The sequence below is a fragment of the Phalacrocorax carbo genome, chromosome 5, assembly GCF_963921805.1.
Source record: "Phalacrocorax carbo chromosome 5, bPhaCar2.1, whole genome shotgun sequence".
Classification (NCBI taxonomy): domain Eukaryota; kingdom Metazoa; phylum Chordata; class Aves; order Suliformes; family Phalacrocoracidae; genus Phalacrocorax; species Phalacrocorax carbo.
In genome coordinates this window covers 523,150-539,628 of record NC_087517.1, presented here as the reverse complement: position 1 = coordinate 539,628, position 16,479 = coordinate 523,150, and the positions used below count along the sequence as shown (strand labels likewise).

General features: G+C 38.9%; 1 protein-coding gene across 7 annotated transcripts in view; it reads left to right on the top strand.

Moving 5' to 3' along the window:
* The window catches only part of PKP4 (plakophilin 4), a 96,641-nt gene that overhangs the window by 29,743 nt on the left and 50,419 nt on the right, over window positions 1-16,479 (top strand). For 6 of the 7 annotated variants that reach the window (XM_064450900.1, XM_064450901.1, XM_064450902.1 and 3 more), the window contains exon 3: window positions 10,151-10,263. The exons of the other annotated variant lie outside the window; for it this stretch is intronic. In XM_064450900.1, coding sequence (XP_064306970.1) covers window positions 10,151-10,263 — 113 coding nt within the window. The remainder of the gene's footprint in view (window positions 1-10,150; window positions 10,264-16,479) is intronic. 7 annotated transcript variants of the gene reach the window in all.

Genomic DNA, 16,479 nt, shown 5'->3' with positions numbered 1-16,479 from the left:
ATAGTTAGTGAAACACAAACTTCAGAACAGTAGCCTAACTTTAAAATGTAGAGGCACGTTAGAACGAATACAAGGAGGAGGAAGATGTAAATTGTACTTCACTCTTGAAAATGATAATGTGAAACAATTAAGAGCTGAACTGTTGCTTTCTGGTATTTTTCTCTTGTTGATAATAATTATGGACACTGACATATTCAACACCCTTCCTGTATGGCAGAAAGCCCAGAACAGAATATTTTCCAGTGCGGTTATTTACTTTATTAAGCCTGAACAGAAACTACTATGCTGTTTGCTATGGCCTAACTTCCTTTTATACAGGAATCTCTCTTTATTTGCAGTAGGTCTTTATTTGTAAAATAGAGTTGCCACACCTTACCTTCATTACTTCAGAAAGACTTACTACAGTGGCAACACAATTCAGCAAAGCCTTTATTATTACTTGTCAAATTGTGCAAGATTTTAACTTAATAAAAACTTCTAAAATTACTACAATAGTTCTGAAATCTGAAGATAAATTTATTGAATGACTTTGTTAAGCTTTCTACTATAGTGGCATAGATGTGATTATATAAAAAGTTGCACTGATTAGCCTATGAACCATACAAGCCACTTTAAATAGACTCTCCATTTGTTTCTTTTTCCTGTGACCCCAAATCAGTTTAAAGCAACTTTTTTTACGGGACTAGAGAGACTGTTGAGGGGACGTGCTCATTGAGACAAAATTGTCAGGCAGCTGTGTAAATCTCCCTTGATTATATTTAGGAAAGAGACATTTCAGTTCGCTTTAGTGTTATAAAATAACGTGTGCAGGACAAGTGCAATCTGTGAAGAAATTTAGATTACTACAGCTTTGTGCTTTTCTGACAGAGCTCAAGTTTGTTTTAGTGTGAAATCACATCCCTAATTAGTATAAATTATGACACTACCACCACAACCGCCACGGGCTTTGGCTGGGGTAGGGGGGATAGTTCTTTTACCAGGTGAAGTTATTCAGTTTGCGGACACACTGGTGGATATACTTCTGGGTGAAAATCAAGGGAAGGACTGACTCTTGCTGATGGTGTAAGTTGCAACTCCTCTATTAGAGGAGTTCCTTTTTGAGTGCAGGGAAATCTTAAGGCTAACTCTAATGAAGCTGAAACATATTTTGGCCTTTTTTCTTTTAGTAGATTTGATGACGGGTTATGGGTTTTTAATTTGGGGAGGGGGTTGTTTCCTGTGGGTTTGTTTTGGAGGTGGATTTTCTGGGGGTTTGTTGGTGGGGTTTTTTGTTTGTTTGTTTTTAAACTTGTATTTCACATCTAAAATGTTACAAAGTTTCCATGCTATAATGGACAGAAGTATCTTCGGAAATGTTGAAACAAGTTTTACTTAAACCTAAAGCCTTAAAATGCATATGTCTATATTTCTGAATGCTGGGGCGTACTTGGATAGAAGTGTAGTTGAGTTCTGTAGGGAGTCTCTTATCCGTAATAAAAGTAAGTTGACTATTTTGATACTAAAATAACAAGTTGTTACGAATCGGAGGGGCAGCATCATAGCAGTAACTTTTTTTAGGGGGTGGGGGATGTATGGGCAGCTAGTTGCCAACATCTCCAGATGGATTTGTGGAACCATCGCTACTTTACATGTGCAAGCCGTATGCTGCAGAGTTTGGAATGAGTTGCTGCTGAACTGGCGAGATTAAATGGGATCATTCGGAATTGAATTTCCTGCTTAGCATGTTAGTTTTCCTTTTCAGTGACTGGGCTGAGAGAAAAGGTCTCACAGGAAAAACTGCCCATCGATCCAGTTTTGAAAAGTAATGTGAATATGCTGGTTTTAATCTCTTTGCTAAGAGAGAGGCCCTCGCAGCAGTGGCAGGTTTTTTTTTAGTTTGTTTGTTCTTTGGTCTTGTTGGCTTTGACAACTAAAGATAGGCAGCTTTTCAGCTTTTCTTTTGTAAATAGGTGACAGTTAAGTATGGTTGGATGTGCTTTTGGATGAAAAATCATAAATCTCTGGGGTTTTCCTAAGTGTTTTCCTAGAAGTGTTCACTTTTGTTCAACACTTCAGCAAAACCTTTTCCTTTTGCGTTACTGTATTGAACCATATGATTTCCTTAGAAAGTGTGCGCTTTACTTTTCTCCTTTCTTTATTGTTGAAGTACAGAATTCTTTACGTAATACTTGAGATGTTTTTTGTCAGGTTTGCAGGAGGAAGGGGGGGAAGGCAAAAACCTTAAGTTTTTCAGATGGAATTGGAGGAAAGAATGCATTCTCCATATAGCAAAGAATTTATTATTGCATCTTGACTAGAATGACAGTATTTTGATATTAAGTTTGGGAGATTTCTTCACCAATTCACATACGTAGTGCTTTACATCAAGTATGCTGTATTCTGACTGTAGGCATGTCGTTTCAACAAGATACCTGAAACTCTAAAGGCACTTTCAGTAATTAGGCACAAACATTGAAGTCTCACTTTGAAATTCTGATTTGCATGCAGCTAGTGATGGGTTAGGTGGATAAACGTGTATCAGTTCTGAAATGAAGGTGGTACTTTTTATTAAATGGACCTCCAAGCTCTGTGTGAGTGAAGCAAAAATCTTTGATAACATTTTCTGAATGACTGGAAGAACTGGGTTTTTCCCAGCTCTCTTAATATTGTGTGAATTGCATAGGTCATTCTTCCCTGTTTAACCCCAGAACTTTGACATTTACTGTCTCTGCTGTTTACAAGCATTTCCAGTTTTGGTGAATCAAGTCTGAGAAGTCCACTTCCCAAGGCTCTTATTGTAGGACAAAACATATGCCACTTCTATTTCAGATGAAACAAGTAACTCATTTCCTTTATAAAAATTCTGTGTGGTCCTTTATTCATACGAAGGTCTAGAAATTGTATTTTCTTTCTAGCGTTGTACTGTTAGGCTTCTGAGCTGAAACCCGCCTTGAAGAAGAGCCTCCCTAGAACTGTGGGTACCCCTGAAATATACTGGAGTATTTAAACCTTTTATAACACTTTTATGTTCAGATTACCAGCCTATCTCCTCAGCAGCAACTGAACTCTAATCACCAGCTGGCAGAACATTGTACTTCGCTTCAGCACCAATTTAAAACAACCTTGTGTAGTAACAAACCGTTTCCAAAGAGGACGCTGCTCAGATGTAGTCAGTGAATACCTCAGGTGCCATTCTTCCTTTCTACCATTGACTAAGTAGGCTTTCTATTAATTGCTTACATTTTGATCCCTCATCAGCTAGAGCAGCACTAAACTGTTTTACCAGACTAGTGAACAATGCAGGCATAAACGTATTAAGGGCTTTAATGGTCTGCTGCTGTTGAATACAGAGTACGTGTGATCAGCCAATAATTGTAGCTGTGTCATTTCACATCCTGTAATCTGCGATTCTCTTCACCCCGTCCAGTTTTTTTATCTTTTGTCTTCTGTTTTGGAGGATAGTGATGTACTGAAAGCATGCAAATGCAGTTGTGTGCGTGAGTAAACTTTATTTTTACAGAAAACATTAAGGTTGATCTAATATGGTTAAGTAAAAGTACACTTTTTTTTTTCCTCAATAAATTCTGGTAGGAAGTTTAAATATTATATCACTACAGTATAATGTTCATGTTGAAAAAATACAGAATTCAGCGTGGTTTTAAGTTGCCTGATCTAGCTCCAAATTACAGCAAGTGGAAACATGTAGCACTCTGCATAGATCAGTGCAGGAGGTTAATGTGAAGAAGGTATAAATGAACTTAATTTTGTTTGTCCTCTTCTTTGTTGCACTTCTGTATTGTAAAAATGTCCAAAATATAATTGCCTTTTCTTTAACACCATTTGAACTTTCATAGGCAGTGGGAGCTGCGTGTGTCTGCGCTGTACGATGCAGTTGAATGAGAAATGGTAAATTCAAGGTAAAAGCATTCCTTTCAAATGTAGGCTGTGCTTTCTTAGATCATCAGCTACTGGAAGATGCTCAACTGAATTGTTCAACAGGCAACATTTTTATGATTAGGAAAATATTTCATGGTTCATCTTGCAATTACCTTCTTAGTATTTCACAGACAGTGACATTTGGCAACTGAAGCAACTTAGCATGTCCCAGTGTTACTAGACCTTGAAATAACATTGCATCCTAGCCCTGCCTCTACCTCAGCAACCACTGAGGACCGGTAGAAGCCAAGACATTGCAGGAGGTGCATCTTTCTGTCAGTGGCATCACCTCTCTCAGCTGTCCCAACTTGCCCGATCCTGGTCTGACTAGCCAGGCAGGTACCATTCAAAAACAGTTCATGAGTTGTCTTCACCACTTGTGCCATTGCTGCTGATTCTTCCGTGGTTGTCACCAGAAAACCTTCAGTTAGCCAACTGAATCATCGTTTGTTTAAAGTTATCTGTGTTTTGTCAGAGGTTTTCAAATCACAACAGGGCAGGAAGGAAGTGACTTATTTTTCAACGTTGTGAATGCGGACTCCTCACTCTCATCCCTGTTACTGAGGGAGAAAAGTTCCTTGTTAACAAAAATGAAAATGTTGGATCTGTGTGACATGGTATCATAATGGGATGTAGACAGAAAGCACGAAATTGTCTCTAAACCTTTTATTATCCAAAGCCTGAAGCAGGAGGATGACAGTCTTCATGGTCAGTCATCCAAATTACATTCCTATTACTTACCTGTTTTCAAATATTTGCTGTTAATGGCCTGGCATGGTGTATTGGCAGTTACTTTCACTTGCCAGGGAGCCACAAGCCTGTCAGAGGTACTGAGCTTTCAAGTGAAAAGAGGATGTTGTTTTCAGGATTCGGGTAACTTGTCTCACCTGTATCCTGTGGCGATGAAGGCCTTGAAATGTCTTCCTGAGTGAGACCTCGACATCGTTGTGGACATATTACCACTTGGCATGCAGAGCTTGCCACGTAAGAGCTGGTGTTGGTCACCTGGCGTGTACACTACAACATTGACACCCCATGCAAGGTTTGCCCCTCCTCCAGAAACTTCAGCCTCCAGAAGGAAAAATTACACAGCTCTAAAATTTGATGAGTGTTGTTTTTCACTCATGGAAGCTTGTCTGCCTGCAGTCTCAACTATGCCTTTCCAAAGCAAGGTGCTTTCTTCTCTTTCTTGAACCATGCATATGCTTCCTCTGCCTTATATGTAATTGTATATAAAGCTGACATTTTTTGTAGCTTTGTGATAAGAAAAACAGTCTGTGGTTTTGCAGTGGAATTCAGGTTATGAATAAAAAACCTGAAGTTTTGTAAGGTGATTAGTTACTGCTAAACCAGTGAATAGAATTATAGAGCTTTTTTTTTCTCCTCTATGTATTGGATAATTTGGAAAAAATGTAGCACTGGCCAAGGCCTTGTGGTTTGTGTTTCAAAAGATTTGGTTGGTCCTTTTGATGCAGTATGGCAGTGCATTCTGTAACCTACGTCTATAATTTTAGTATGTTCTTGCCACATAGATGTCCTGCAAACCAAAACAGCTTATTAGTTGTTTTATTTAACTGCTGTCATGTCATTTGGTCATAAGCCAGTACTATAAAAATCTGTTAATTGTGATTTTTGCCTAGGGCAGCAGCTTCTCTGTGTTGCTAGCAGCCAGCATTATATGGGAGCATCCTGTTCGAGGAGCATGCTCTCCCACTGCTTTCAGAGAAGCTGGCTAGAGAAACAAATTCAAAAAGATTCCTGCAATAAATAGTATGCTCTCTGGCAGATAAACGTGGTGGTAGGAATCCATCCAGAGTGGTATAAAAGCTATGAAGGTGATCAATGCACTTATTTAGAACTGATTAGTACTTAGTCTTCTATAATAATATGATGATTTAAGCTAAAAGAAAAAAAGGCTTAAAACATGAGGTATTCCAGCTGTAAAGAAGACGATACCCCTAAAATTATCCCTCTTATGTATTTATGCAGGTATTTAAGACATATCAAATACAGCTACAGATACTAGATTTAAAGAGAGACATACAAAAGTCAGCACTCATTGTTTCAAAAAGTATGTAAACTTTGCTACTTCATTGAAACCAGGGGCTGCACGCATGTGATTCTGTGATTACTCAGGCTAGAAAAAAGAGGTGAATTGATTTTGTTGCTTTCCTTGCACTTGCAAAAATACATTGGATCTTCCTAAGCATCAGAAAGATTTTAAAATGGCAAAGTAGTTGTGTGCCTTTAACACCTCTGCAGTTCAGTGCACTGTGACCTTCTCTTTTTTTGGTCAGCACCGAAATGTAAAGTTATGAAGAAGCCAACATGGCTTCACCAAGGGGAAATCATGCCTGACTAATCTGGTGGCCACCTAAAATGGAGTGACTGCATCAGTAGGCAAGAGAAGAGCTGCTGATGCCATCTACCTGGACTGCTGTAAGGCCTTTGGTAGGGTCCCACACAACATTCTTGCCACTAAATTGTAGAAAGACAGGTTTGTTGGATTAACTGTTCGATGGATAAGTAATTGGCTGGATGGCCATGTCCAGAGTTACAGTATGGCTCAATGCCTCAGTGGAAACCAGTAAAAAGTGGTGCCTGTACGGGGACCAATACTATTTACTGTCTTTGTTAGTGACATAGGCAGTGGCATCGAGTACACCCTCAGCAAGTTTGCAGGTATCACCAAGTTGACTGGTGCAGCTGATTTGTTCAAGGGAAGGGATGCCATCCAGAGGAACCTTGATAGGCTTGAGGAGTGGGCCAAGTCCTGAAGTTCAAAAAGACTGATACACATCAGTGTTTCAGAGAAGGCTTCTCTTGTGTTGGCCATTCTTCTAGTTTCAGTGGGGCTTTTTGTCTTTTAAACCTGTAATTGTTTTACACTTGTAAGATGTAAATCATTATTGATTTTTCTGATGTTCTCAATTATCTGGTTCATCTCTTAAGCACCTTTAGGACAGAAGCATGTGACAAATTAGTTTAAAAACCTGTGATCGTGTAGACGTAAACTTGGTTGACAAGCCCAGATTTTCTTTTCCCTCTTGTGTATCTGATTTCTGCCAGTGTAAGTGCTGGAACCGGAGCTTTCTCCTGTTTCTTTTCTTACGTGCTCCTTTTTAATTGATTCACTTTAAAAAGGCTTTCTAGGCAGTGTCAACCTTTTTGTAGGATTTGGTAATTTTTTCTGTAATTTTTTCATTCTGGAACGCAAAATGGCGAAAGGTGCCTAGTGACATTTGCCTTATAAAGTGCCTTCTTGCAGAAATACACTTGAGCGGGTGTAAAGGCCTGTGCTGGAGTGCAGGAGGAGATAACAAAGGGAGGAGAGTGCGCAGATGAATGTGCGTTTGTAGCATGTATTAAGAGTATCTTTTCTGGAATAATGTTATTTTCATTACTGCCTCTGCCTGTCATGAAAAGGCAAATTAATAAAGACTGGTTGAATGGAAGTAAGTAATGCCTGGAGTATGTTTCATTTTATTCATCTCATTAGAAGATCACAATATAACAATAGGCAGCTTGTCTTGTGTTCAAATTCATAGTTTGTGTCAAAGACGTTGCAATTTTAATTTTTATTTAAAAGTAAGGAAGAGGAAGTAGCTTTAAACATATGGTAAATGTTTTATATTCTGCAAACAAGCAGTGCAATACTGTTTACTTTAAAGATATTTGTTTCATGCTGTATAATATGTCGTGTTTAACTTGGGGAAAAGCTTGTCTTGCTGACATTTGCTTCAAAACTTAGATCTTCGGCATCTGAGTGTCTTTTGGAAATCATGGCATTCTCCATTAGCATATAACGACTGGCTGGTGAATCAGCTTTTAGATGGGTGTATTATCTATACTCAGAACTGGAAGATAAATTCTCATTTAAAAACGTCTTTGCCTTTTTTTGCTTAATACACTTTTTAGTATTTTCTCTCCAAAACACAAACTGTCTAAACGGACTGACTGGGTGCAGTACCTGGTGCACCTCTTCGGTATAACATGAAGTTGAATCATGCTAAGACGTGCTGCCAGGCTCTGATGACTGGGTCTCTGCTACTGGATGCAGTTACATGTCGTACAAACCTTCTGATATTATCCATACTTTCTTGTCCATGTACAGGCCCATAAGATTTGCTGTGGTCTGCAGGTTATCATGTTCATGAGGCTTTTCATACCAGGTCTCAGGATTAAAAGGATTTAGCTTTAGAATTCTGTCTAGAAGCAGATTTTGATAAAATCCAAGTTTAGGACAGATGCCCTAAAATGCTCTTTCATGTCTGAGCACTGACTGTGCTAAGCTTTTCTAATGTTGAAGCGTGACAGTGAATGCCAACCTAACGGAGGGGGTGGCCAGGAGGAAGTTGAGGACCACATCTCCCTCCCGCTGCTCCCATGGGTTGCATGTTTATTTTTAACAGAACTTCAGGGTATTCTGTTCTGTTGAACTGTTCTTTGTAGAGAATAGTAGAAAAATGCAGTCTTGCTCTGTGGATGCTGTGGTCCCATGGCAGCAGTGGGCGAGTTCCACGTCCTTGAGTCAAACAGTTTGGTTGGCCAGTATTTGGAATATTAGGGTGTGTTTACTCAGTTTGGTTAGTGAGCTCTGAGAAATGATTGGAAGTGTCTGCAATTCCTTATATTGTCTGGGAAGGGCAGTAGCTTGTGGGGCATATCTTTAACAGGCCAGTGTGTTCTATGGAGCTCAAATCAGGCTTTCAGAAGTAGGTTTTGGGGTTTGGTTTTTTTTTTGTTGGTTGGGATTTTTGTTTGTACGTTTTGGGTGGGGGGTTTTTTTGTCATCTACTATATAGAGTAGTTTCAGCAGTGTGGCAACTGCTGTTTGACTTAGCCCTCAGCTGGCTTCCTAATGAAATCAGTGCTAATTAGCCTTCTGTTTGGAGGATCTTGAAGGTAATTTCATTGTGGTGCTGGTAGAAAAACCTTTATTCCCTACTTCTGCAAGGTAGATCTTGGTTTTAGAGTACCTTTTAGTGCACTGTTACTCTGACCTCTCTTTTGCTCGGCTGCGAAGCCCTCCAGGACTGGAGCTGAGAGGCAGAGAGGTACTTGCAGGTTGCTGAAGCCATAGGGTGCATTGCTGAATGACGCTCTGCCTTACTGAAAAGGTGTACACAAGCTGCAAGAAGTAGAGAGCTCTTTTCAGGGACCATTAATAAAAGCAAAGTATTTAAGCCTCATTCCATGTAATGTAAGGTGTGAAAGAACAGTTTGCATTAAATACAGTCTATGAGTGAAGGTGACTTTTGTAATATGGCAAGGCATGCAACTACTATGTGATATAGTTATGTGATTTACATTCAGGAAAAAAAACCCCCTTATTAGCAATTTGCACTTTAAAATTAAAAGAATGCTTCTGTGCTGTATTTGACTTGTATAAAAAACTTGCTTCATCGGGTTTTTAAATATTGGTGTTGATCTATTTTTAAATAGTATTTAACAGTTCAAGTAAACTTCGGGGGATGTAGAATATCAGTTTGAAAAATAATACAACTGCTCTGAGAGAATCTTTCTAAAAGCTAACTGTGGACGAAAACATTGCTAATATCCCTTGATGACATAATATGCATTTCAGAGTATCATGTTTATAGAAAATGTTTCCAGATTTTAATAACACACAAACAGTCTGTGCAGTGCTTGCATTTCCCATGTCTTTCTCTGAGCGTTATGTTCCAAAAGCCTGTTACAAAGGTTGAGGTTCAGTACCTTTGACCAAGAAATATTAAAAAAGCTTAAATCAGGAAAGGTGAAGTAGCACATCTCTACCCTCAGCCAATTTGAAATAATAAATTAGAAGGTTTTGAGTACCAAAGTCAGGACATAGCGTAGCTTAGGATTTGCAGTTCTGCAGTTGGAAAGGTTAGGATACGGTATTTTCCAGTATAACTCTGTTATAGATGAAATCGAAGACTGACTTTATAGGTACCAGTTTTGTTAGGTTGTAGCAACAGAACGAGATAGAAAAATTTTAACTGCAGGAGGAATAAAATCCACAAATGCTTAAGTACGTTTTTCTTTTTGTAACAGGTGATAAATCAATATTTGCATGAGTCACTGGTTTAAAGAACCATTAAATTCCCACTTTAATCTTTTAATAGTTTATTCCATTAAGGAAGAGTCAAAACAAGAAACATGATTGTGATGAAACAGTGGTTGTTTCAGAATAAATCCACACCCATTTTTTAACATCAAGAATGCTTTTCTTTTTATTTTGAAATTTCAGGAGCTCCAATTTCAAAGACTTACCAGAGAACTGGAAGTGGAAAGGCAAATTGTGGCTAATCAGCTAGAAAGATGTAGGCTTGGAGCAGAATCACCAAGTATCGCCAGCACAAGGTACAAGTCCTGATGACTTTACTTTCATATGTCCCATAAATTAAAGCGCTTTTTAGTGGTGCTCATGTCCTACATACATATATTTTCACTGATAGCTGTTCACCTTCCATTAATATCTGAAGTATAAAAAAAATGCAGATTTGCTGTAAAGACTTGTGGGGCAGTTTAAAGAGGCCTCTCTACTCATCAATTACATTTTCAATAGACTGTATAGAGCTTTAATTTCTCTTTAAATATGTTGAAGTTTGTTTTTAAGGTTCAGCCGAAGAGAAATGCAGTAGACTTGTACATATTTGTATCAGAGTAACAGTTCTAGTTAAATACAGTAATCCAATTATATTTTTTTTCCTGAATTAACTCTCTGGTTTCATCCAGCTTTACTGGAATACTTTCTGTTGTTACATTTGTTTTCAGGGAACATCTTGCTACAAGTGTATTATTAGCATATTTAAATAGTGTGAAACATACCTAATATACTTTACGTACAGTGACAATAACTATAGCAAAGCATTTTGTTAATATTTCCGTTTTAACTAGTGTTCTGATTTTTATTCCTTAGCAAACTCTTTAACTCTAAATGTGTTCGGGCACTCATTCATCTCAACCACATTAAATGTTTGGTAGCTTTTGATTCTGAAAGCCTTGATAACAGTGTGTTCATTTATACCTGCATTTCCAGTTACAGAATAATTTCTTGCCTTAAATACTGTTTGTTTCTGTATTCTTTCAGCCGTATACTCGGGTATAATTCTGAAATGTTTCTTCCTGTGGCCATAATAAATATTTCGGCAAGTTAAATGGAAAGGTTTTCCTACAAAAACTTAAGAAACAAGAGGCAGTTATTTACAAATAAATTTAAAAAATCCGGCGTAGCAGCTAACACAGCTGGTGTCAGTACATCGCACTACCTGACCTGAGTTGTCATGTGGCAGCATTATTCCTCGCATGAGAACTTTCGTTTAAGAAACTTTGAAATATTCAGAAATATTCCTTGGACAAGATGACTGTTTTATACCCTTCATGCTTGCCTGTCTTCCCTCTAGATCTGCATATTTCTCCAGCTGTTGCTCAGATTTTTGGTTTGAAAGCTTAAAAAGTTAGATTTCTATGGAAGAATAAGTAGAAAGCCTAAGTTATTTTATGCCTCCAGCCACCTGTCATTCAGTCTTGAATGTTCATTTTGAGTGAGTTTGACTGAGTGATACTAAGGAGAAGGTTTTTCTACATCCCGGGTCCAAAGCATTTCACATCAAGGAACACCAGAGTTAGCTTATCCCACAAATAATATTGTGTAGTTTTTTAAATAATGTACACTTACCAGTATCTACACAATAAGATAGATCCCATACTTGTATCAAATACTATCATTTACCAAGGTGGAAAACATAATTTATAGCATCATGGAGTCATTTCTTCTTTTGGGTGTTTCCTTGTGGCTAAATGATGTTTATATGTGTAAAGAAAGGTGATGAAAGTTTTGGGGAAGAAAATACCGGCACATAAGTTGGTTTGTAGTATGCTTTGGTACAAGTATACTTGTTAGTCTACATAAACTCTTCAAGCTCATGTATTCTGGGCCATAAATTTTCTGTGGTTATTAATAAAATATTTTGCACATTTAAAATTAAAGCCTAATTATATTCTTAGTTCTTACAGACACCTCTGTATTGTGACCACTGTTTTTGTTTTTCTAAATTTTCTTACTCCAGCAGAGTCTGGTCCGGTATAGATAAGAATGCTATTATGCTGTATCACCTGTTTTTGAGGGACACGGGATATTAAAACTTGGTTTGGAGAATATGTTCTTAGATGTGTGTGCCCTTGGTTAATTTTTTGACTTATTCTTTAATGTGACTGTTCCCTTTAAGAGATGAGTGAGAAGCTGGGTTGGGGGGGCGGAATCTGTATTTGAATTAGATGCTTTCATTGCTTCGCAACCAGTTGCTTCCAGTGTAGTTTGAAGAGTTGTTCAAAGAATCAAGGTAAAACAATTTCTTAAAGCAGTATCACAGCAGACACAAATACAGCAGCAAGATTTATAGACATAAATGGTACGTGTGTCTCCCCAGACTAGGTGATGTGAATGTTTTGCTAAGGCTGACAAGAAATTAAGTAAACACAAAGAGGGCACTGAGAAAAAGCTTGGAAACTAAATGCTGGGTTGAGAGATTGGTCACAGACAGCTAACACCCTGCTCCCAGAAACACAGAGGCGTTAAGCATTTAGAGAGCAAGATGATGTTTCTCCTAGCCAGGTGTAAGAATTGTCTGATCGTCTTAAATATAAAAAATCCCAAACCAAAACTATGACAAAAAATAAAAAAGCAAGCAAAACTAAACCATAAGATGCATATGCCTTCTTATTTTTATCCTTTGTTCAAGTTTTCTGTCCCTGAGGAAATCAACAGTGCTTTGTTTCAGAGATAGCTCTTTAATCTCCTTTAATGTGGTTAAAACGTTTGGGAGCATTTTATCTTGGAGGTCCAGCTGAAGGCTTTGGTGGCCTGGGTGGTTGTAGCAATGCCTCTGATTTTACCCACTTCTGAAGTGGATTCCTGCAAGCCAGCATTGGCCTGGAGGTGGTGCTGCTTTGCAGAAGAGATGCTGAATGCAGCCACAGGTACTTTTGCGGCAGCATACGCCTGTCTTGGGAGTTGCAGCTTGGGCTTCAGGCTGTTCTGGGTGTCGGTCAGGTCATCCCTCTGAGCCAGCTCATCACCCAGTTGCACACCTGCCAGACCACGGGAGGCTGTGGTAACAGCTGGCGCGGGGAGGGGGAAATGCCATGTCAGTACCATCAACCAGCTTAAACCTCTCTGCAGCTAGAACATGTAGCTTCTCAGCTGGGCTTCGTAGCTGGGAGCCCAAGTGCTAGCACAGTACGGAGGGCAGGCCGTGCGGATGTACCTGGATCAATCCATCTGGAGGTAGGCACCAGTGATCAGACCGTCACCTGCTTGAGTGTGCCTGAGAAGGACTCTCACTTCAGAAGTGTGGTTCATTCTGTTGGTGCTAGTTCTTAATACCTGTATTGCTTTGTACACATGAACAAAGGAAGACACAGAAGGTACTTGTGGTTTAGGTTTGTTAGCCTGTTGCCCACCTGCACTACAACTGTACTGTAAGTGCAGGCAACACGCAGGAGTGGTTGGCTGTTTTGTTCTCTTACGAGGAGTGTGAAAGATGAGAACAGGGGCAGATCTGCAGATCCTAGGCAGTTGTAGTGTAATGGGTGGAGAAGGAAGCGCTAGATCAGCTGCAGCCCTGGATTCCAATATGGCTTATTTTTGTGTACCTGTAGGTTACTTGCCTGTTAAAATTATTTCTCCTCATAATTACTTTTATAAATGGGCATTGTGCTCAGCACTTCTGAGATTTTTCATGGCATCCCATACACTTTCAAACCTCTTAAGAGCCTGAAGTGATAGATGATTAGTGTTGCGTATAAGTATTAAATATTTTTACCCATGTTACACGCTACAAGATGGGAGAAGCCATGCGAGGTTTCAGTTGCATCTTCTTACTTTCGTTTCGTGCTATAACACACACAGGTTTCTATGAAGAAGGCACTGGGCTGTTCAGCCTCCCATACAAGCAGATACAGCACTGCAGCAACTTTCCATCTGTAGTGTTTCTGATTCAGTTGGATTCAGTTCTGGGCTGCCAGGTGTGTTGGAGTAGGTGCCCATGCAGGTAGATATCGATATGTATCAAGGGTCAGTAGTCAGGCTCACTTTATAAAACGCATTGCCTAACCTCTCGGGTGGGAGCTGGCTGTATGACTCTCCCAGTCAACTGATTACCTTCGTGAATTATCCATTGTTTGTAACTCGCGAACCAAAAGTCTCATACTAATTTAATTGTAAAATACTGCACGCATAGTAGCAGCTTGTCACAAGCGCTTTAACAAAAGAAAAGCAGATAAGCAGCACACTAGACTTCTTCAGAACGCGAGCCCCTTTGGTGGTACGGTAAATAATGCAGAAAATGCTAACGCTTCATGTACTGAACGGTCAGTTTGGGTAATAATGTGCCTACCTGATGTCTTCTGAGTTTTTTAAAATTAAATGTATTTCATAGCTGCTAGGATGGTTTATTTTCTCTGCTTTACATAGCAGATAATCTTCCCAATGCCAACTGAAATTCAGCGTGCACTTTCTGTAGCAGTAGGAAATAATCCCAAGTGATTCAGTAAAATACTGCACTCTGACTGAAGGCTGTAAGCTTTCTATGAGGTGGCCGTGTATTGCGTTTCATGGTCACGCATTTTTTTTCTCATAAAATGGAAGAATGCTTATAAAGAGTGTAAACAGAGCACGTAGTTTTGCTTGAAAGCCATCACACCGTTGTGTTAAGCCGTGTAACTTTCGTTGCACTTGAGGAGCAGTAACATGCAAGGCGCTTCCAACCTGTGTCCCGCCCCCACGCTCGGGGCATTCCATGGCGTGCAGCGGCAAGCTTATCCTGACAAGGCTGTTCACAGTGAGCTGATCTGGCGATAATTATCCTTACAGAAACTAGCTTCATTTTGTTCGTATGACGTATCAAATATTTGAATAGAAAGGTGTATTTGAAATCGCTTGTATACATTGCAATATGTGATATCACCAAACTTTCATGGCAAATTATAAGCTCTGTAAAAGTTACCTTTAGAATTGGTATGTGCTTTCAAGGCAGGAAGAGAGAAGGGAATGTCAGTAATTTAAATTATTGATCTGTTTGTTTGTTTGTTTACACTAATACTACACTTATTGAAATTTGAAAACAAATCAACTGAAGGGCTACATTAAATTTAAAAGTAAGAAAGACAAGATATACCTAATTTCCTTTGTAGAGCTTCAGTGTAAAATAAAAGCAGGGCTAAAATGTGTTCAACAGAATTTAGCTAAATAATGAAAAATTTTAAATCAAGATCTCCTAGCTGATCATCATAGAACTGTTGGAAGAATATTTTTTGGGTACTTTGTCCATTTATCCTAACAGTTTAGAAGAAATGATGATTAATTCTGTCATTAGTAGCTAGCTAAGAACTACTCGCCGTGTTAGATAAAATTTGGAGTCAGCAGGCCACCTGACAGCTGCCGATGCTGGACGTTTGGAGGAGGTGTACCCATCCCTCTTGCAGAATGAAGGCATCTCCTTTAGTTAGAAATTGGTCCATGCTCTGGTTGGTTTAGGCGTTACAGTTACTACTTACAGGATTATAAATCTTTAATTTAGCTGTAGAGTTTCTATTCTCTGTATTACAAATAATTGCATATAAAGATTTGGGTTTTATTTTACTATGTTTTAGGCTGTAATGATATCTTGTGACCTTAATGCCAGAACTTGAGAATGGATCGTTTAGGTTTGTTTTCCCGTTTCTAAAACAGTGTCACTGGGTGTCTCCTCCTCTGTCTTTACAGTTTGATTGAACTTTGAAATGCCCTTACTTTAGAATTCTCTTAGGAAATGAACTTATTTTTTCTTAGCTTCCATTTCTGCTAATGCCCTGGGGTGGCGGGGGAGGGGGAAGGAAGGGAAAAAAAGAAGGAAAAACAAGAGCGGAACCATTGGTCTGTAACATCAGCAAACTTTCAGGATTTTTTCATGTTTTCTTCACAGCCGGTTTCGCATTTGCGTTTTTCACTGTACCTACATGTTAGACAGACGTTTCCATTAACGTGTTCCCTTCTGGTTTGGACAGTTTCTTACTTGTTTACTTCAGGTCTTCAGGCAGTCCTGGGAATGTAAATACAGTCAGAATCATGCTTATAAGTAGTTCCATTAGTGGTTAAGGTGGACATGCTACCTTTGATGTGTACACAACGTGTGTTGCGTGTTTTCTAGGTTGCAGCTTTACCAAATGACTTCAGGAATCATTACAGGGGCCCCTACTCTAACCCCTAAAGAGTCACAATATTTCCAATCAATCTATCATTTCATAAGGCTAATTAAGATGTTCAGCTTAGTGGGGGATCAAAAGCACTGATCTTAAGATTCATAAGACATCATTCCAAGCCTCTGATGCTGAATGCTATGTATTTCCTGCGGCACTCAGGCAGCATCAGCTGGTCATTTAAAACTTCAGGGTGTGTTGTCATTTGTCTTGAGCCCACAGAAATTTAGAAATGCTTATTTTTCGCATGTCTATATAAAAAAATGAGTGAAACTTGCTAAGTTTCTTGTTGTAGCTCCACTATTTGTTTTTTTAGTTTTCCATTTACCTAGACTGTAA